Consider the following 21,212-nt stretch of genomic DNA (forward strand, 5'->3'; position numbering starts at 1 on the left):
AATGCATGCCGCTCTTTGATAAGACTCAAGTGATTACTTCTAGCACAGATCATAGAGAGCATGAAATACTCGAGGCCTTCTTTATTCATAGGGAGAAACAGGCCTGCGTCAGCAAACCTAATGTATCTGTGACGGCGAAAGAAATAAAATTTTTGCATAATAAGGTTCCATTGTGCATGTGCTTCAGGGATTGATCATGTAGCACGCATCATTTTGCATATATATTTGTGTCCTTCTAAGAATAAAGCCAGTTGAAGTCTAGTGTTCGGTGTGTCTTTTTTCATGTTCCTGCCGGTGTCCTTTCTTACGCGTTAGTGCAATGTCCCCTTATACAAAGAGTACATGTGCTGTCTTCGCTTACTAAGCAAGAGTATGTGCATTGTAATCATATTATTATTTATTTAGAAACAATGTTGCTACATTGTCTAATAGTGAACGCTGTAAATGCAAGCAAATTTGACACTTTGCAAGAAATTGTTCAGCCTTCCATTGTACCAAAGTGACTTCATTTGCTGAGTTCATTGGTTTTCCTTATGCATTGTTGATGACTATGAAGAAAGATATTTACTGTTAATATTTAATGTGTATTGCAGGCAGCCATATGGCATTGCCTGAATCACTATGCATTCTCGGATGCCATCTTTCTCGCAGAGCGGCTTTATGCGGAAGGTAAGGTGCCTTTTTTTTTATTCTTTGCCCATTTATATCACTGTTTGCTTTGAGTTTCTTATTTAAAAAATGCTTTTCCTGTAGATGAAGATTTTAAACGCATGTGATTCTTCGTTGTGTAGCTGTGCATTGGTTGCAGAGGTCACTAAACTGGCACATTAGTTTAATCTACACTCACAGTTTTTTCATGGACTTCACAAATTGTCTTGCTGTCATGATATACTACATTATCCACACTAAACACGAAGGGCACCTTAGCATTACAGAACATTTTTGGAGGCAAGCTTTAACAATGCCTGGCCTTGATAACATTACAACCTACACATATGTGTGCAGCAGCCATACAGGTATGGCAATTTTGTGAGTTCCTCCAGGTGCTGGTGACCAATTTGTTCCGTTGTAAGCCAACTCATTTGTCTGCATTTCACCTTGGACTTACTCCATGCTTACTGCTGCAGCTATCCAGTGCTTGTAATCTGTAGCAGTCTGATTGGCAGATATGATAACAGGTCATTGGTTTACTGGGGACCCAGTTCCATAGCATAATATTTCTCATTGCATATATTGTGTGATAAGAGTAATAAGTCAGCCTTTGAAGCATTCAGTAGCGCATGTGCTGAGAATGCAGCAAGGATGACCAGTGGGCCTATTGTCTTCAGTCTGATCAGCTACTTTAGAAAATCTCCAGCATGTGAAAGTACTAGTTGCCTACGTTCTTCACAGCTAAAAGTGATAGAATCGTAACTTAGCTTTAAAATAGTTCAGAGCTTGCAAAGCTTTTGAGTGATAAGGAATTTATCTAGGTTCTGTGGAGTTTTGGGTACATAAGCCATAAAATTTCTAATGCCACTGCCACCATGTCTTCTCAGTGCACACGGAAGAAAGCCTGCATCTTTTAGCTACATGCCACTACCGGGCAGGGAACAAGGTCTCGGCATACATGCTGCTGCGGTCACGTGGCTGCCGCTCGCCCCAAAGCCGCTTCCTCCTGGCACGCTGCTGCATCGACCTACGCAAGTTTGCCGAGGCAGAGTCGGCCCTCGATGCTGACGTCGGCTTGGCATCGCGCTGCTCAGCCAAGGGAGGCCTGGATGAGACGGTCACAACATTTGGGGATTCTGCTTCCTTTGCCCTAGCTCTGCTAGGACAACTGTGTTCGAAAACAGAGCGTGTCAGCCGTGCAACAGAAGCCTTCAAGTGAGCACCCTGGGAAATGCTCCATAGTGTCTTGACAAGTGTTGCGTTCGTGATCCGTGCATGAGGGCTACCCATTTAGGCTCATAATGGAGATTGCATGCCTCCCTTCCCTCAAGGGACCTCGCACCAGAAAAGAGATACTTTTTTGTTGTTTGTCAGCCTGTGTGAGCACTTTTCCGATGTGTATTCCCTATTCCAAAGGCCTCTGGAGAGCCTGTGTGTGTCACGTGTATAATACCTATTGGGCACAAAATGAGGCGGCAGTATTGAAGCACAGAAGATATCCTGAAGATTTGTTGGCTATTGGTATTTATGTGAACCTACCCTCTATTTAAGATATTGCACATTAAAGGCCATCTGCAGCAAAATTTCACTTAGTAATAGCTGAATAGTATGTACTATTAAGAATCTGCAGATTTTCACATTAGCAGCATTTGAAAAGTACCTAAGCAGAAGACGTGCACCTGTTGTGTAGCGGATATGGCATAAATCCCAGGACGTCGCCTCTGAGGTGTTTTATTATGCCTGGAGCAGCCACGGGCAGCACTTTTCTTGGAAGTAATTCTGAAGACCTACACAAGTTTGTCGGCATTCATGATCATGTGTTATTTTTGGCGAGCAGCAATTGTGGCATTTTCTTTTCTTCTGCTTCTTGGTATCAAAAATGCCTATTTACTAGTCTTTTGTAATGCGTCCACTTGTATATTGAGCTGAACTACAAAAAACTACACTACAAAAAACTACACTTTCTGATTATAGCTTTCTTCAGGCATGGCGTCTGGAAACCATTGGAGATAACTCTACTTGAGACTAACAAAAAAAAAGTGCTGTTGGGTCTATTTTGTAATGCATTGAACAGATGACCAGTACAGTCTGTTAGAAAGCTGTATAGCACAGTCTAGCTGCCATGAATAAGATAATTCTCACCCTTACAATGGTAATAAGAGTAGAGGACAGTTTTGAAGAAAGAATGTCTTAAAATGTCAAGAGCTTTCATTGAGTAGGTAGGTACTTAGACATATTCATTAGTATTTTATTTTGGCAAGCTCAGACCTGCCTTGGTTGCTTAAGTGTCTATGGTGTTGGGCTGCTAAACACGTGGTCGCGGGTTCGAATCCTGGCCACGGCAGCCACATTTCGAGGGGGGGGGGGGGGGGGAATGTGAAAACACCCGTGTACTTAGATTTAGGTGCACGTTAAAGAATTCCAGGTGGTCCAAATTTCCGGAGTTCCCACACTACTGCGTGCCTCATAATAAGCTGGGGTTTTGCCACATAAAACCTTATAATTTAACTTTTTTTTTTTTGGCAAGCTCAAATAAATTTTTCTTTGCTTGAATTAATCTTCAGACAGACTGCCTCTATGTCTCAGCAAGTGTACTGTTATTGTGTTTAAGCTTTTTAATTTCACTGTTGCCTTCTAATTTTATGTAACCCTGTGACAAAAACGGGCATGCAGTTAGCATATGAAACAGAATTCTCAATGTAATGAACTGCATCATATATGAATAAGGTGCATTTTCATGTTGTTGAGATAATGAATCGTTTTATATGGGGAGGGGGGGAACAGTGTATTTCTGTAAAATATGCTTAGTTGTGTTGTAAGTGCCTCTTGTTTAAATGATAGTGCAGTTTATTGCCATACAGAGCTGTATTCCTGATTACTCTTTCTTTCTTCAATAGGAAAAGCCTGAAGCTCAACCCATTCCTCTGGTCCTCATATGAGTCTCTCATAAACCTAGGTACGTTTTCCTCAATTGATGGGTGCCTTCGAATATTTGTTGTGATATGTGTTTGCCCGGGTAATTTGAATAGCAAAGGGTGACTAAATGGTGACTAAATGTTGCCTTATGTTGGTTGCTTTACATTTCAGCACTCGAACTGTGTTGGCCAGTCGCAGTTTATTCGTTGAGAATGCTCTTAACCTTAAGATTTATGTGTAGTAGAAACATTATTTGGTTGTTGCCTCTTTCTGAAGTGTGGCATGCTTTTCAGGTTTTAACATTTTTGTTTATTTTCCTGTTTCAGGAGAATCGCCAAATCCTACAGATATATTTAATGTCTCATCTCTTGAAAACTTCAGTTTATGTCAAGGAAGCAATCCTCTTGTCAACTTTGTTAATAAAACCAACATTGACAGCATTACGGATGACATAAAGGTTTGTTTTTATGTTTACATGTTGAAAAACCTTGTTTCTTCTAATGCTTGCCGCTTGTGGCAGAGGACTGCTGCTTTGCCTGTACTTCTTGCTACTTGTAGTTTTTGTTAAATTGGGGGCAGCAATATATAGGGTTCAAATGTATATTTCAGTACACAGCTTTGGATTTTCAAAGAAAGGACCTTCAGTTATATTTGTCTGGGTGTTACTTCTCGAGCAAACTTGCTTTAAGGTAGCAGCTTCCAGTGCGACCCAGAAAAAGAAATAGTGTGCAGTTCTAGCCATCATTACACTGGCCACAGTGACTTGTATGTAGATTTGCACTTTCCTGGGTGTTTGGCACTTTGGCTTTTTTGATGCCAGAAAAGAGCTTGTGTCTTTTAATGGCAAATTGTAATCTGTGACAAAGGAAAAAGAGTGCTGCTAGTGTTCAGGAACCATAAAAATAGTTGAGCTTTTCCTGCATCTGGAGGCCATCATGAACGACGACCCTTAGAGGATAACGACCATTGCAAAGTGGAATCAACTGTCACGCTTCCTGCGCACACAAGGGCATTAGGTACAAGCCATAGGTGATAGATTCTCTTCCTTCCACATGGCCAGTGCAACCTCAGAATGGCTTGCTGTGAGCTTCTATGGCCATTTCACTTTCATTGTGGTGCTGTAATTTCCAAGATTTAAACCTACTGGAATGCAGCATGAGAATGCAGCTCCCTCAACTGCTGTAGTTATGCACCAAAAGGGGTAGTACCATCTACTCACAGTTCTTGGTTTCTAAGCTTTAGTGCTGCTTATATATTGGGTTCTGTTGGGATCATTAGTTTCATTCGTAGCGCACAGTGGCAGTTCATTTCAGTGATATGTTTAACCAACCTGCCTGAAATTGCATATATTGACTAGACCATCTTGTTGGAATAGTTTGTGTGTCTTCTGTAATAACGTACTGTGCATAGTGCTCTACTTTTCTCAAAGATGGGGGAAAATGAATAAAGACAAATCAAAATAGAAAGTTGAATTTCTTTAACATGTCATGCAGGTATACTTAAGACTCGGTGCATCAAAGGTGTCCTTTCTAACATTGCTGCTTGCTCCTCTGATTATGGTGCATATATTCTGCAGAATTTAACATTAAACATTATTTGATAGCCAGGGCTCTTTTGCCTAGATTGTAGTTTGTCTCATCCTTGCTCCGAAAGTAGCACTATGTCAAAGACTCGCCCACCAGCACTGTTCTCGCTTTGCAAACAGACAAATCAGGCTGACACACATACAGGACTAATGAAAACTCATCCTCGCAGATAGGCACATGGGATAGTGCACTGCTTGTTGTATTCTTTTCCTCTTGTACATCTGTGTGTTGTTTGTTTGCTTAATTAATTTTTGGCATGTTGTGCCTGCTAACCTTGCCAGGTGTTGGGTGGCCAGGGTGGAGGTCCTGGCGGACAAGTTGCGGGCAAGGTGTCTGTGCTGCCGCTGTCAGCAGGTTCAACGCCACCATCACAGGCACCACTGCTGGTCATGCGGTCAACGGTGACGACAAGTACGCCCCAGCAGTCCTGCCCAGACACTACCCCTCTTGGCATTATGACCAGCACCCCGGAGCTGCTGGCTCCCGAGAGCATCACTAGCCTCTGCCTGGGTAGCAAAAGTAGCAAGCAGATGCAACCACTTTCGGCTGTCAAGGGGGCACGCAGCATTTTTGCGGGAGGACCTGGGGCCCTGAGTCCACTGTCAGCATCGTGAGTGTCTGGGCTTTCATTTTCATTCATTCATTGTGAGAACTGTTGGGCCCTGTGGTGGGTCCTGTGGTGATAACTGGGGGGTGACCAGGGTTCGGTTGATTTGCTAAGAGAGAGAGAGAAAACAAGAACAAAGGTGACCTGACAAAACAAATTCTTGTGTTGCTTGGGGTTAGAGCACGAATACAATCATCTTGGTGAGTTAACTTATTTCCATCCAACGAAAATTTCACAGGAAGAATGAAACTTCAAGGGATATACAGTTATTAAATAAGGAAAGCCTCAGGCTCGAGCCAATGTTTCAAGAACAGGACTTCTTTACATAAGGCCCCGGTGAAGACCAGTCCTCATGTTGAAAGGTTTAGTCCAGCTTGAGGCTTCCATTGTTTGCTGGCTCTTGATCACTTATCTTATTTGAGAGTACGAAACTGTGAACATTCTTTGCTAATGCTAACACTAGGAAAACTCACTTCGATGGGCTTTTTTTTTTTCACTATTGCTGAAATATTTGGGTTAGCTGAACTGGTGCTGTCTTCGCTTGTGCAGGTTTGGTGTGCTACCTTTGTCAAACTCCACGCCTGGCACCGTGCCCCCAACAGCCATTAGTGGCATGCTTGCCTATGTCACACCCACTTCACAGGGCATTTTGGACACCATATCCAAGGAAGCCTGCCCTCCAGTCAAAAAGGTGCGTGCACAGTCAGCACGCCCAGTACTCAATCTTTATGTGCGCAGTGCCTATGCGTACCATCTATCACCCTTCCATCTATTGTGTCTGCGGAATCGTCACTAATGTTAAGGTTCACAGGTTGGCAGGTATGCTTACGGCACATTGTATTTGACATTCACTGACATTGTTGCATTAATTGTAGGGGTGTGCGAGTACTCAAATATCATTGAATCAAATTGATAGTGAACGTTTGAATAATTCGATTCATGTTTCAAATATCTACTACAGTGAAACCTCGTTAAACCGTAGTTGGCTGGAGCTTGGAAAAAGTATGTACTAAGCGGTAGTACTGCTTAACCGAAATCGCATGAGATCGCCCACTTACCTGTCAAAAACGGAAATCGGGGAGGGTGCGATGAAAGGGGAAAAAAAGATGCTGTATTTATTTACTTCGCGCAACAAACATGTTATTTTCGTTTGATGCCGCGGCGGCCTAGCAGCGACGACAGCGGCCTCAAACTTGCTGAAGCTGTGAGCCAGCTTTTCAGCCAGCCCCCTCTTCTCGGCAAACACTCGCATAGAAGATTCCTCGTTGGCGTTGCATATTCTCCGTGCACAGGCGCGGTAGTGTTGTAGAAGTCGCGGGGTACCTTTTCATTGTGGGGTGTTGTTCTCGTCGCGACGATTGCATTAATGAGGCTGACGTAATGCGCAGCTTCTGCCCCTGTTGGGCCTGAATCGCCCGTGCTGTCGCTTTCTGTGTCGTCCTTATCACTGTTGCTAGGCGACACTTCGGCAACTACAGAGGCAACGATGGCGAAAAGTCTGACCTCGTAGCCGACAACTCTTCGTGGTCGCAGCAGCGCTGCCGAGCAACTTCTTCGCATTCCAAATGCCACACGTCGTAGTCAACAGTAGATCCCTGTCATGTGCCAGCACCGACTTTTCGCGTCACGTTCGATAGCATGAATGATGTCGAATTTTTCTTCTATGCAAAGCACCCGGCGTCTTTTATCCGAGTTTCGGCATGATGCGAGTTCTCGCTTGCACGACGCCACAACGCCACAGAACACCTATATAACAAAGCTCTCTGTCACGGCGCCGAAATGATGTTGATGTTGATGTGGCTTCACATGCAAATGCACGGGGCGCTTGGAGGCTGTTGTTCAAATCTCTGAGGCTGGTTGTTCTGCCGGGCCGCCCGATGGAGGCGACGCACTGCCATGTTTGCGCGACGAAAAGTGTAAACGCTACATGTTAACTGATACGTACGCAGTAAACTGATACGGTTTATGTGGATACAAAACACATGTTCAATGGTTGCTGAGTTGGGGATTTGACTTTACTACTTTTAAAACGAAACTACTGTTTAAGCGGGTACGGTTTAACAAGGTTTTACTGTAGTATTAGATTTTTTGAATATTCTGCGTACAGTATAACCCTGTTGACACAATCCCGTTACATACAATTTCCCAGCACCACTTTCGTGATTAAGTACACAAACAGTGACGCAATACAGTTACACTTCTCTTTTACCTGTTCGTACATTCTTGGAAAACGTAATCTTTCAGCACCAACATTCAGTACATGGTGAAAGCGCTGTCATGATACGTTGTTCAGCTGCTATATCCTGTGTAAACAAGAAAAAGTGCGAGGCGGGCTCGTGCACAGTAGCCACCTGCCGTGGCAGCTTCCCCGTAATAGTTGCCCGCTCGTTTCATGTGAACCGCCCGTGTGCACTCGGTTTTCTATTTCGGTAACAGCAAGTCTCCTCCCAGGTTGTTGTATGCCACATTCACAGCTATTGCCGCCAACGCTATTGCGATAAACATCTTCACTGATGTTTCACAGCACGTGGGGTATAGTGCCGTTGGAAACGTACTGCACGTTGTTGATAGATAACCCAAACACACCACCATTCCCTGCTGTAGGCGGCACGAAGTGAGCATCATGTTGCACTCTGGCAGCATTGTACGCATTGTATTTCGGCATTGCCCACCAGCTTGATTTCGTTACGGTTTCCCCTCGCTGTTTCGTTTTCGATGCATGTTGGCGTCTCATGCTGCAACGATTTTCGCCGAGTTGGCATGTCAAAACTTTCTGCCAAGATGGCCTACTTGAAGAAGCTGCTGATCCAGGCCAAATTTAGGAGTGCGAATGCAAGCTTTCCAAAGCTGCAAAAAACGATGCACGTCTCGGGCCGCCCCACCAGCTTGGTGTGTGCCGGCGTCTCATGCTGCAGTGATTTGCACAACGCTTCGCATTATGTAGATGTCAACTCCAGTTGAGTTTTTAGTGACTTTGTGTTGTACATTTTCCTGGTTAGTATATCTATTCTTGTGCTTTTCCCCAAAATGTATGAATGAGGTTTTACTGTATTCAGCGTAGAGACCCACACAGTGCCGCATGTCGCGTGTGCCATGGAGCCCCTCATGCTTAATGCCTTGCTAGTGAGCACCTCACCTCGTTGCTTTTTGCTAAAGGAGCGCTGAGCATGCCGCGGACAGGCTGCTCCGACTGACGCAGTCGTAGACTTTGTCGCAGAAGCGAGCCCCCTTCTGCCCTACTGCATGCACTCAACATAGGCCTGATGCAGGGATCACACAGACAGTGCCTGAACAGTGCCGCGTCAGCTGGCGCTACCTCAGTCTCTACAAGGTTCATTCAAGTTGACATGACCGACTGAAACGATAACGCAACATGTGCAGAGGTATTGGCAATAAAAGCAGTACGTATTTTGGAAAGTACGATTGCATGTGTGATGATTGGGCTGAGTAACTGCATAAGGACATGCAGATTGTGTTGTAAAGTTAAACCTCGATACTATAACGAACTTCAATATGACGAAATTCTCGATATATTGAAGTATTTAATTTTTAATAACCTGTTCATAAACACCATGTAATAGAACCTCAATAATATAACAAAGTGTGTTTGTATGCAATTTCATTATACACTGAAACCTTGCTAAACCACAGTTGGCTGAAACTCGGAAAAAGCATGTACTAAATGGTAGTACTGCTAAGCCAAAACATCGTGAGATCGCCCACTTACCTGTAAAGAATGGAACTCGGAGACAGTGCGATGAAAGGGCAAAAACATGCAGTACAGTTGCCGACCGTTTATTCGGACCTCACCGGGACTGCGGAAATGTCCGAATAAACAGTTGTCCAAAAAAGCAGATTAAGAAAAAAAAAAAAAGAAATCCTTTATTTCCAAGCACTTATTTGGGCTCGGCAGTAGGCTTGAAGAAATCGTGAATGCGCTGTTGCACGCTGTTTTGTTTACGAGCAATCATATAAGCCTGAATCTTGGAGAGGGTCGTACAGTCACTATAGGCGGCTGAAAGCACAGTCACTGCTTGTACACGTTCCGCATGCGACAGCAGCATAGCACATGGTGCGTCATCTTCTGACTCAGAGTCATCGTCCGGCGGTGCAGCAGAAACCTGACGAATGATCTCGCCGTCGTCAAGTTCTGCACATGTCAGTACAGCCGTGTCAGCACCTGTGAAACTGTCAAATGAGACGGTGTCCGGAATCGCAATGCAACCACTGCGCAGGTCTCGGTGGAACATTTTCGGCATCAGTAGGGAGCACATCGGAAGGCGACAAATCCTGGGCCTCCCGGCACCCGCTTGCTGGCATTCCCCAGCACAGTCTGCGCGGGCACTGTCAGCTCCATTAGACACTTGACGCGATGTTTCCGTATGCCACATTGGATTGCCGCAACCTTGACACAACACACAAAGCAAACACCACCACGCCGTCACGCCGACACCAGTCACACAAACGAAAAACGTGGCCTACTCGCAGCGTCGTGCACGAAGAAAGAAACAAATCAGCTGCTGGATTGTCTTGACATGGCTTACTAAGCTGAGACCAGAAGTGCTGTAGCCACTCTATCGAACCAGGCAGAAACGATGATGATGAGCGGGGATTTGCAGCAGCGCCACTTTGTGGGGCAGCAAGGAGGCTCCGTTCGAAACAAAAATGGTGTTCAGCAAGTCGAACCATGCACCGGTCAAAGTCGGTGCATGGTGCTCTCGATCGAGTTGGCTCAAGGAGTGTCCGAAAAATCAGACGAGAGGTTGCAAGGTGTCCGAACTTTCGGTAGTTGTTATACTTTATGGTCTATGGAAAGAATGGTGGTGCTGCGAAGCAGACCGAATAATCGAGCATGTCCGAATTTTTGGAGTCCGAAAAATCAGTCGGCAACTGTATTTATTCACTTCGTGCAACAAAAATCTGTTATTTTCGTTTGACGCCACGGCGGCTTGGCAGCGATGACAGTGGCCTCAAACTTACTGAAGCTGCGAGCCAGCTTTTCAGCCAGCCCCTTCTTCTCGGCAAACACTCGCATGGCAGATTCCTCGTTGACATTGCATATTCTCCGTGCACAGGCGTGGTAGCGCCGCAGAAGTCGCGGGGCGCCTTTTTCATTGTGGGGTGCTGTACTCGTCACGATGATTGCATTCATGACGCTGATTTAATGCGCAGCTTCTGCCACTGTGGGTCTGAATTGCCCATGCTGTCACTTTCCGTGTCGTCTTCATCACTGTCGTTAGGTGACACTTCGGCAACGATGGCGAAAAGTCAAAACCTTGTAGCCGACACCTTTTCGCGGTCGTAGCAGTGCTGCAGAGCAACTTCTTCGCATTCCAAAGGCCACACACCGTAGTCAACGTAGATTGCTGTCGCGTGCCAGCGCCAAATCCTTCCTGCCACGTACGATAGCACGAACGAAGTCCAGTTTTCCTTCCATGCCGAGCACCCAATGTTTTTTATCCGAGCTTCGACACGATGCAAGTCCTTGCTTGCATCACACCGAAATGATGTTCATGTGGCTTCATGCGCAAGCGCACAAGGTGCTCGGAAGCCGTTGCTCAGAAAGTTCAACAACCGAACCGAAAGTCGGAAGTCGAAAACCGAAAGTCAGAAGTCGATCTTTAGAAGGTCGAAAAACCACCTTGACAACAAAATTGAGTGTGTGAAATGACCATTGTTCACGGCCACCATGTTTTCGAAACGCCATACAGTGACCCCTCATGCTGAATGCTGTTCACAGGTGCACAACAGTCTCTCTTCATAGCTTTGAGCAACCCGTCCCAAGACTAGCTTCAGATTTGCATGGTAGGCTCAAAAATGTAATGTGAAGAGCGCTCTGACTCCCGTCTGCAGAAGCATTTACACGGAAGATAGACGTGGAGGAAAAAAATTTATTAAAAGGGAGGTTGGAGGGGGGTGATGGGGGCGGGGCATCACGTGAATTTGCTATAGGCCTCCCAATTTGAGAACTCTTTTCTGCCAGCACCAAATGCGGTCGACCTGTGCAGTGCCAACAATTGTGTGGAGCATTGTTAATCATCACATTATTCACATTCCCCTCTTTTGTCCATTGCGCAGATTGGCATTAACGAGCTGATAACCTAAAGAAACCACACACCATAAAGATTGAAAAGCCCTCCTGTTTCCTGAAAGAAAACTGGAAAGCAAAACTTTCTAAGCAGTAGAGGATTGTCATTGAGCACAGTATGGCCCACTATTAAACTGAAAAACCTCGCCGGTAATTGGGACAACTTCACTATTTCTTCATCTTCAGAAGGAAAAAAGCACTGGATTCTATTTGACAAACATTCTATCTATAAAAAATCTTGTCCTCCAGACCTCCGTATATGAACTAAGCTGTAATAATTGCTGCGATACTAATTTGGTTTTCCTTTTAGTATAAGTAGAATATAATATACATCTTGATTCCTAGTTGCCTGAGTTACTGATACCTAGCTACATTCTTGTTATATAATGTGAGTAGCCTCTTAAGCATGGGCAGCACCGTGTTTTTTGCACAGACTTTGTAAGTACAAAAGCTTGTGTTAAATTTTCCGATATTCAATATTCTATTTATATTTGGCTTTTTTTCTTTATTTGATTCAATATTCGATTCGACATCTACTATTCGGTATTTGCACACCCCTACTTTTAACCTCTTCAGCCACTACGTTGAAGCTTGTGGACAATGTTTTTCATGGTGTTCATAGTTAAAGCAGGAATGACAAACTAAAATAATCTGGCGTAACATAACGCTAGATCCAGGTGTTACCACATGTCAAATGTGTAATAAATTTGTTGCAACTCATGTTCAAGAAAATTTATACTTTGTGTGAGGCTTACTGCTGCATCATCATAGACAATGAAAAATAAATGTGTTGTACATCTCAATGCCACCAGATGACGCAGCAATCCAGCATGAAGAGTGAAGGCGAGGATCTGCCATGGGATGTTAAACTGTTATCTATGTTTGTTTAGGAAAACAAGACTTTTATTTTATCTGAATGAACTGTAGAAATGTACTCTTTCCATTTATATGGAGGTGCTTATGAGAGCATCTGTTCGTGGAATCTGATCAGGAGAGTACATTTAATTAGGTGCGTGCGAATATTAGAAAATTTAGGATATTATCGAATATTTTTAATAGTACTCGTATTTGATTCGAAAACTAGGTATTTGAAAATTTTCGAATATTCGATTGGATACGAATATTCTAATCAAATAGAATACATTGCTGGCTGTGAAGGAGCAAGCATGGTTCTTAGCATTTATTTCTGTCTAATCAAAGAAAGTATGCCTGAATTTGTTTTAAATTTTGCGATAATTTCATGCTGCTGGCGAAATTTCGCCTGTAAAACACGCTTAGCCGCTGGACGTCTAAGCTATGCAGGAAAGCCAACCTCTCAGTAGCAAGGGGCACGGGTTTTCAAACAGCGAGGATGCGCTCTTTTGCAGGTTCCACCCCCAATCCTGAGCTTATTGCATAACAGCAAATGCATTGAGTGACGACTGGTACAGGGTCAAATGCCTCTGAGTTTACAGGAAATTGATGCGGTATAATAAGGCACAAGTTGGCAAGAACACACAGCTAGCAGAAATTATTCAATTTTCCAAAGCTAACATGAGCCAAATACACAATCTTTTAGTATAGTGGCTCACTAGTTAAATTTTTTTACCAATAACAATCTAATTGCAATGTTCCAACATGTTAAAGTAGACGAGCTTGCTAATTAATGCATATTGTTATTTGATATTCGATGCTAAGTACTATTCGTATTTGATTTGTATTTGAAAATTTTTATATTCACACACCCCTACTTTTAATGCGGTTAGCATTCTTAGGTCACACACTTTTTTATGCGCTTTCTAGTATCTCTGTCTGTCTGTCCATCCGTCTGTCCGTCAGTCTCTCTCTCTCTCTCTCTTTGTAATCACTTTCCCACCAGCTTGTGTCACTGGGTCGTCCATGGTCTAATGGGTGGAGCATCAGGCTGCTGTGCTGAGGGAACTGAATTCGAAACGAGCCGTCTGATCAACTTGGGTCGCTCGGTATTTAACACTCTGTATGGAGCGTTCTTAAATGAACCTGTTTTGCATCAACTTGGGTCAATGTGCATGTGCTACTTTTCAATTACAAAAAAAAAAAGCCTTTAAAACTTTGTTAAGTGCTGGGTGGAGATCAAACCTGCCTCGCATATATTCAAACAATGTTATCTGAATACATATTTGGACATGTGCAACGCACCAACTTTTGGTGGAATTGCTAGATGGCGCAGTGTGTTAGAGGGAAGCGTGAGAGAGGAGCCTGGCCATACACGCCTCGTACACGATGCGTATTGGCAGTGGCCATGTATTTTGTCACCAGATTGCTTCAGTGCCAATCTCATTAACATCAACAGTCCTTGTGAGATGGGCTCTGGCAAAATTTTAAAAATTCGTAACAGATTGGTTGACAATAAGAACTGTCTTTAAGAGGTGTTATGTCTGTAGGGTTTTGTAGGTTGACCGCATTGAACGCTTACTAGTTTGCCATATTCTTTGCAGAACCTTGCAAGGAAGCCTCAGGGACTGAACACGCCAAAGATACAAATATTCAGCCAGTCGAGTAACAACAACCTGCTGCAGACGCCGCCTGTTCCAACCAGGTACTGACTTTCCTTTGTGCACATGTTGATGGAATTCTAGCTTCACATTCTCAAGCAGACAGCTATGCCTAAGAACCTTCCTGCTTAAAGGCCGACTGCTACCTATAAAAAAAAGGAAGAAAAACGGAGGAAGATGTGTTTGTCAGTTTTAAATAAATGATATCTAATGTTAAGTAATATGCAATGTAAATAGCGAAACCTTGTAAATAGCGAACATCAGTAGAATGACTTTAGCGCTTGAGTTAAGCTGAATACAGTTGAGCCTCGTGATGACACTCGCATCCGACATGAAAATACTTTAGTAATGTTCTATGTAGCTTTAAGCATATGCGCTAATATTGGTGAAAAATAATTAGTGATCAAATCTGCTTGAAAGATATGCAACATGATGCCTCCGAAAGGCTAGTAAAGAATCTTCTGATGATTTTTAATGGGTGTTCGGCGTCTTGCCATGGCATGGAAACTATAAATTACATACTTGCACTTTGCACTGTTGCCAATGTTTTCCTGAGAACTGTTGTACATTATAATGTATATCGCCTTAACTGCTTTTCAAATTTAACTGTGAGGAGATTTAGCAACAAATTCATTCCCACTAAGAAGTCAAATGCATGTGGAACTATATGAAAGTGGTTTGTTGAAATTCTCGCCACGAGCTTTCAAGAAAATGGGCATTGAAGGGGTAGAGCATGATTCTTCCTTTCCATTTGGCGTGCAGCAAGGCAATTGAGAAATTTGTTGCTTCATAATGGTAGCATCAGGGTGGTGGAGGGGCAGAATGAAATTTTGGGAGTTTTGCTGCCCTTCTGTAGAGCCGTCCCTGCTTGCAGGTACAGTCGCCGACCGTTTATTCGGACCTCACAGGGACTGCGGAAATGTCCGAATAAACAGGTGTCCGAAAAAGCAGATTAAGAAAAAAAAATGAACTCCTTTATTTCCACGCACTTATTCGGGCTCGGCAGTAGGCTTGAAGAAATCGTGAGTGCGCCGTTGCACGCTGTCCCGTTTACGCGCAATCAGATAAGCCTGAATCTCGGAGAGGGTCGCACGGTCACTATAGGCGGCTGAAAGCACAGTCACTGCTTGTGCACGCTCCGCATGCGACGGCAGCGTAGCACATGGTGCGTCATCCGACTCGGAGTCATCGTCCGGCGGAGCAGCAGAAACCTGACGAACGATCTCGCCGTCGTCGAGTTCTGCGCATGTCAGTACAGCAGTGTCAGCACTTGTGAAACTGTCAAATGAGACGGTGTCCGCAATCACAATGCAACCACTGCGCAGGTCTTGGCAGAATATTTTCCGCGTCAGTAGGGAGCACATCGGAAGGCGACAAATCTTAGGCCTCCCGGCACCCGCTTGCCGGCATTCCCCAGCGCAGTCTGCGCGGGCACTGTCGGCGCCATTAGACACTTGATGCGATGTTTCCGTACGCCACGTTGGATCACCGAAACCTCGACACAGCACACAACGCAAACACCACCGTGCCGACACCAGTCGCACGAACGTAAAACGTGCTACTCGCAGCGTCGTGCGCGAAAGGAAGAAATCAGCTGCTGGATTGTCTTGACATGGCTTACTAAGCTGAAACCGGAACTACTGTACGACCACTCTATCGAACCAGGTAGAAACGATGATGATGAGTGGGGATTTCCAGTAGCGCCACTTCGTGGGGCAGCAAGGAGGCTCCGTTCAAAACAAAAATGGCGTTCAGCAAGTCGAACTATGCGCCGCGGTCAGAGTTGGTGCATGATGCCCTCGAACGAGTTGGCTCAAGAAGTGTCCGAAAATTCAGACGAGGGGTTGCAGGGCGTCCGAACTTTCAGCAGTTGTTATACATTATGGTCTATGGGGAGAATGGCGGTGCCGCGAAGCTGACCGAATAATCGGGCATGTCCGAATTTTTGGAGTCCGGAAAATCGGTCGGCGACTGTATATGTTGTAGCAGAAAGAAGAGATGTGTCTGCTTGTTCCATCAAAGAGCGGTGAACCTGTGCTGATTGGTAGTGCTGTAATTGCAAAAAAAAAAATGTGAGAAAAAAGGGGGTGCATGCCTCAAGTTGTGTGCTGCTCTTGGAGCCCAAAGAAAGCCATCCACAGCACTTCATTTGCGATCCCCTGCTTCGAATGTTCATCAAAGAGGCCCATGACCTGCAGTGTCATTTGTTGGCCCTGCAGCTTTCCACCCAGTGGCCTGAGCAGCGTGCGACGCAGCTCGCGCCTCTTCAGCAGCTCCAACTCGGTCAAGGAGAACAACAAGGGCAGCTCGTCGCCCAAGACCATCCGGGGCCTGGCCGCCCGGCTGCCCTCGTCCAAAAAAAGCAAGCCCTCCCGGGGGGCCCTGCGCACCAACACGGCCACCTCTGGCTCAAACAACACGGGTGGCATCAACGAAGGGGAGCTAAACGAGATGAACAAGCCTGAGCCACTGCCTGTGTCCCTGGCCCAGACTGCACTCTGCATGCAAAGGGCCTCGGCAGGTAGGACACTTTTTCTTTTTTCGCGCTGTTGCAATTCAGAGGGTTGTCCGCTGTTAGGTGACGCACTCCCTGTACAGTAAAACCTCGTTATGACGAAGCTTCAGCTCAAGTGTTCCTATCTAAATACCTGTGAAAACCACTGCACTGAATTTGTTGAAGTTTGTAGCATTTAAAAGAAAACAATAAAATGTAATGGCTGTAAGAAGCGAAATTTTATTTAGGCCATACATCTTTTTTCGGAATTGTTGAAAATTGCAAAATTAAAAAGAAGAAAACCTCGAATTTGTGTGAGCAACGCTGTAACTAGGCAGTGGAAAAAAATATAATTTCTGTAACCTGCACGAAAATTAATACAACTAAAGCGGACAAGTTTATATATTTTTGCACCTCTTTGAAATACACTTGAACTTCATTATAATGAAATGGGATATAATGAAATAATCGATAAAGCTAAGTAAATGCAGTTCCCCTTGAAATCTCCATAGGGATCAATGTATATTAAACCTCGTTTAACGAAGTAAAATTGTTCTGCCAATGAATATAAAGAACTAGATTTATCTCCAAAACCAAAAATACTGACCGTTGCTCACCAAGCATAGTGCCTTCCACCGGGTTTTCACACTCATTCAGTGGCGGTTCAAAATTCTTGCATCAAATATGCCGTCGAGCAGCACTGGTCTTTCTCAACACCGCTTGTAGCTGCGTGCACGATAGCTGCATACAGGCAGCACTTCTTTCTCATTGCACCTCTCTCTCTCACTGCGACACGTAGCCGGCGAAGCTAGGTGCACCCTCTGAGATTGCTATCTCTGAGGCCCTTCCTAGCTGTGCCGTGCCACATATCGATGTTGGTGTTTGTGTGCAGCGTGTTAAGAACTAGAGCGTCCACTTTTCTCTCCCACTGAGCCACAGTGCATTGTGCTAACACAACTAAGTGTGACCTCCGAGACTGTTTGTAAATGGCACGGACTGGCCAAGCCAAGCCGGCGTGCTCACATGCCGGAGCTGCGGGGCCATAGGTCACATTGCTCCTGGCGCTGTGCTAAGCTCTCTCGGTCGTATACTTCAATGGGTTTCACAACAGCATGAGCAAGCCAAGCGAAAGTTGGAAGCGAAAGACCATCATAGGAACATATGGACGATATCATATGGCTGTTGCAGCACGTGCTAAAAAATTGCGCTGGAGTCTGTTGCTGTTTTTTTTTTTCTTTAGTTTTCGTCGCACACATGGCTGCGTAGTCGTTCACAGAGTTGCAGAGGACTGCACTATTTTTTGCATCCTTAAAGTTGTGTGTACCATTCAGCATGTACTGCAGTAAATGGCAATAGTCGGTACCGTAAAAGCTCGTTAATTCGAACCGCTAGGAGAAGCCACTTCAGTTCGAATTAATGAAAGTTCGAACTAACGAAAGTGAAGGAGAACAACAGTAGACTGCGATTTGGAAGCAGTAGGGCATGTCAGAAAGTGATGGTGTGTGGTGCGGGCACACGCCATCTTCAAGTCGCAGCTCTTGGTCTGACTGTGCCACACCACCGATGTGCACCAAAACGAACGTTAGCCGAGGCTTAACACCATCATAAAGAATTGCGATGGCCGGTGCATCCTAAGCTGAAACAGACGTGCACAACCGATGAAGACTGCCGAGACAAAGACGCTGAACATGTGAAGGTGGCGAAGGCCCCGGTTCGTCGGTTCTTGATTGCAAGTGCAGCTGCGACGCGCTTGATTCGCTGTGTTTTGGTGCTTGCCACACCATCTGCCGCGCAACATTAGCAGCTACACAAGATTTGCAAAGCCTTCGAGATTCGCGACGGGCAAGTAGTCTCGGAGGTCACGTAGAACGGAGAGGAGGCAGCCGCCGCTGCCTTCTGGCCAATCCCGCGGCAGTTAGATTTTTCCTGATTTTGCCTTCTCTCGCCGTTCTCTCCGTTCCGGAAGCGACGCAGCCTTGTGTGTAGGCAGTAGGCGCGTTTCTCTGGCCGTGTGCCAGGCGCCAAGCCGCCGGCACGGTGGCACGCAGTTCGAATTATCCGTGGCGGAACCTTCTCGCATTCTAATTAACGGGTTTTTTTTATACATAGACTTCTGTGGAGTTTTGCCGGACCAAATCGTACAGTTCTAATTATCCATAAGTTTGAATTATTGAAGTTCGAATTAACGAGCTTTCACTGTATAATGAAGTGATAGATATAACAGAAGTAATTTCGGCTTCCGTTTCAACTTCCTTATAACGAGGTTTGAATGTATACCACTAATTTGTGAGTAGGACACTTGCAAAACTCTGTTGGGCAGTGTAACCATTCCAGTTAAGCTGTAAAATTGTGTACATTTAAACCTCGATTAACGAATTTCGAATACTGAAATTCTCGATATAACAAATTATGTAACCCTTTACAACTTGTCCATACAACACCGTGTATATTGAACCTCACTGTAAGGAAGTGTGTTCACGCATGATTTCAAAATAACAAAATTTCACTGCTGCTGCTGTGGAGTGCTGCCGCAGTAGCTCAATTGGTAGAGCATCGCACGCATAATGCGAAGACGTGGGATCGTTCCCCACCTGCGGCAAGTTGTTTTTTCATCCAGCTTCATTTACATTACTTTATCATTCCTTAGATTCAGTTAGTAAGTACAAGTAATTTCCCCTATGTTTTCTTGGTGTCATTGTTTGTTGGCATCTTATGATATGACTGCTGCTGCGAAGGAATACAGAGACAATAAATGGAAACTTCCACGGACATAGATGGTTAAATAGTTAATTTACATGTGGCTGCTTGCGACTGAATCTCTCAAATTGCCTACCGTGCATTGTGTTCCATATAAAGTTAAGTGTGATGAGATCCCGTTGTGCCCCACGCACTGTATACTTTAGATGTGAGTGAAAGCAGGCAAGGACAAGCCAAGAATTGGCGGCTTGATTAGCTCAGTCTTCCCGCACGAGTAATGGGAAAGTGGGGAGGTGAGCGGGCTCACAGGTACGGTGAACAAGCGTGTGTGAAGGGAGAAGGGGGGAGGAAGTGGAGGCAGGTTAGCTTGCATCACCTTTTCTACCGCGACCGTGGCTGTGTATGGCTTTCAGTGGCTGAGCGCATATGTAGCCCACGCGCCTTGTTTTAGAGTTAATCTGCTGTGAGTGCATAGGTTGGGCAAGCTGAGATGGCATGGCATAGTGAGCTGTCCTCCCGCGCGTTCATTGCTGGAGGTTGCGTAATCTCAAGTTTCGGAGAAGCGTTGAAGCAAGAGGCAGACGAAGCCTTCGCTTCCCACTGCTTTTCATGATAGCTTTGTTGCACTGTGGGCGGCACTATCAGCGGTGGGAGAGGAATGTATGCGAAAGCATGGCTGGCTTTGACTCGTACCGCCGATAATTATTAACAAATCATCAACATGGCCAGAAACCATATCTTTCGTTGCCGACTCCCATATTCAAAGAAATGATTTTTTTTTCCTCATTCAGATTTGCTTTTTCTGATTGCCTGTTAATTAAAAAACTTTTGTGGCCCTTTTTGTAAACAGTCGAACCCGGCTATATCGAATTCGCGAAAAAACGCCTATCAGTTCGATATACAGCATAATCGATATAAGCCTGCTAAAGATTTGGATGTCATAAAAGCACATACCATTTATAAAATCACTTTATTGATAAAACTAGCTTAGTTTCCCATGAACTAGTCGTGTATTTTCTTCTGCTTGAGCAATTTCGCTGCCTGCGACGTACACACTTGTCCACATTGTCTAAGGAGTCGGAGCACCTGAGGCTGCAACCTTCCACATTCGCGCAGAAGCACCGGACTAGTGCGAGTGCACCAATCACCTCGGAGGATGTGGGCAAAGGACTGTTGTTGCTTTCCTCATTGTGCCCACTTTCACTTGTGCTCGGTACGATGTCGGCAATGTAGCCTTCGTTTTCGGGCTCTTCCATGGTCGCAACACCATCATCTGCACTCACAAACTTGTCAACTGTTGATTCATCAACAGCTTCCAGAAATTCTGACAGCTCACTCCAAACTTGGGCAACACCGGCAATGGCTTCGTCGCATTCATCGGAATTTACAGTCATCACCGAGCACGCGGAGGCCGGCACATCTGAAGCAATTTCGGATGAACCACTTCAACGCGGCCGTGTGTACGTGTTGGGTGCCGCGGGCACCACGTCGCGAGTTTGGCCACTTTAGCCCTAATCTCCCCCTTATTCTTCAAGATTGTGCTGAGAGTGCTCCTTGGAATCTTGCACGCTGCAGGGACATCCAACTTCTCACCGCATTTGATCCGATTTATGATTTCGAGCATCATGATGCAAGGCAAATTCTGCTGCTTCATCACGGC

The 21,212-nt window shown here is 45.0% G+C and overlaps 1 protein-coding gene and 1 non-coding gene across 3 annotated transcripts in view; both read left to right on the plus strand.

The window, feature by feature from the left end:
• Positions 1 to 21,212, plus strand: part of Cdc27 (cell division cycle protein 27) — a 61,608-nt gene that overhangs the window by 2,417 nt on the left and 37,979 nt on the right. The window contains exons 2-9 of one of the 2 annotated variants that reach the window (XM_050188643.3): positions 594 to 669; positions 1,539 to 1,866; positions 3,549 to 3,607; positions 3,894 to 4,024; positions 5,435 to 5,763; positions 6,310 to 6,451; positions 14,305 to 14,405; positions 16,560 to 16,882. In XM_050188643.3, coding sequence (XP_050044600.1) covers positions 594 to 669; positions 1,539 to 1,866; positions 3,549 to 3,607; positions 3,894 to 4,024; positions 5,435 to 5,763; positions 6,310 to 6,451; positions 14,305 to 14,405; positions 16,560 to 16,882 — 1,489 coding nt within the window. The remainder of the gene's footprint in view (positions 1 to 593; positions 670 to 1,538; positions 1,867 to 3,548; positions 3,608 to 3,893; positions 4,025 to 5,434; positions 5,764 to 6,309; positions 6,452 to 14,304; positions 14,406 to 16,559; positions 16,883 to 21,212) is intronic. The other variant, XM_050188644.2, reaches the window with a different exon arrangement.
• TRNAM-CAU (transfer RNA methionine (anticodon CAU)) lies at positions 19,383 to 19,454 on the plus strand. The gene has a single exon. It is a non-coding gene; the product is annotated as a tRNA-Met (tRNA).

This window comes from Dermacentor andersoni, chromosome 2 (genome assembly GCF_023375885.2).
Source record: "Dermacentor andersoni chromosome 2, qqDerAnde1_hic_scaffold, whole genome shotgun sequence".
NCBI lineage: Eukaryota > Metazoa > Arthropoda > Arachnida > Ixodida > Ixodidae > Dermacentor > Dermacentor andersoni.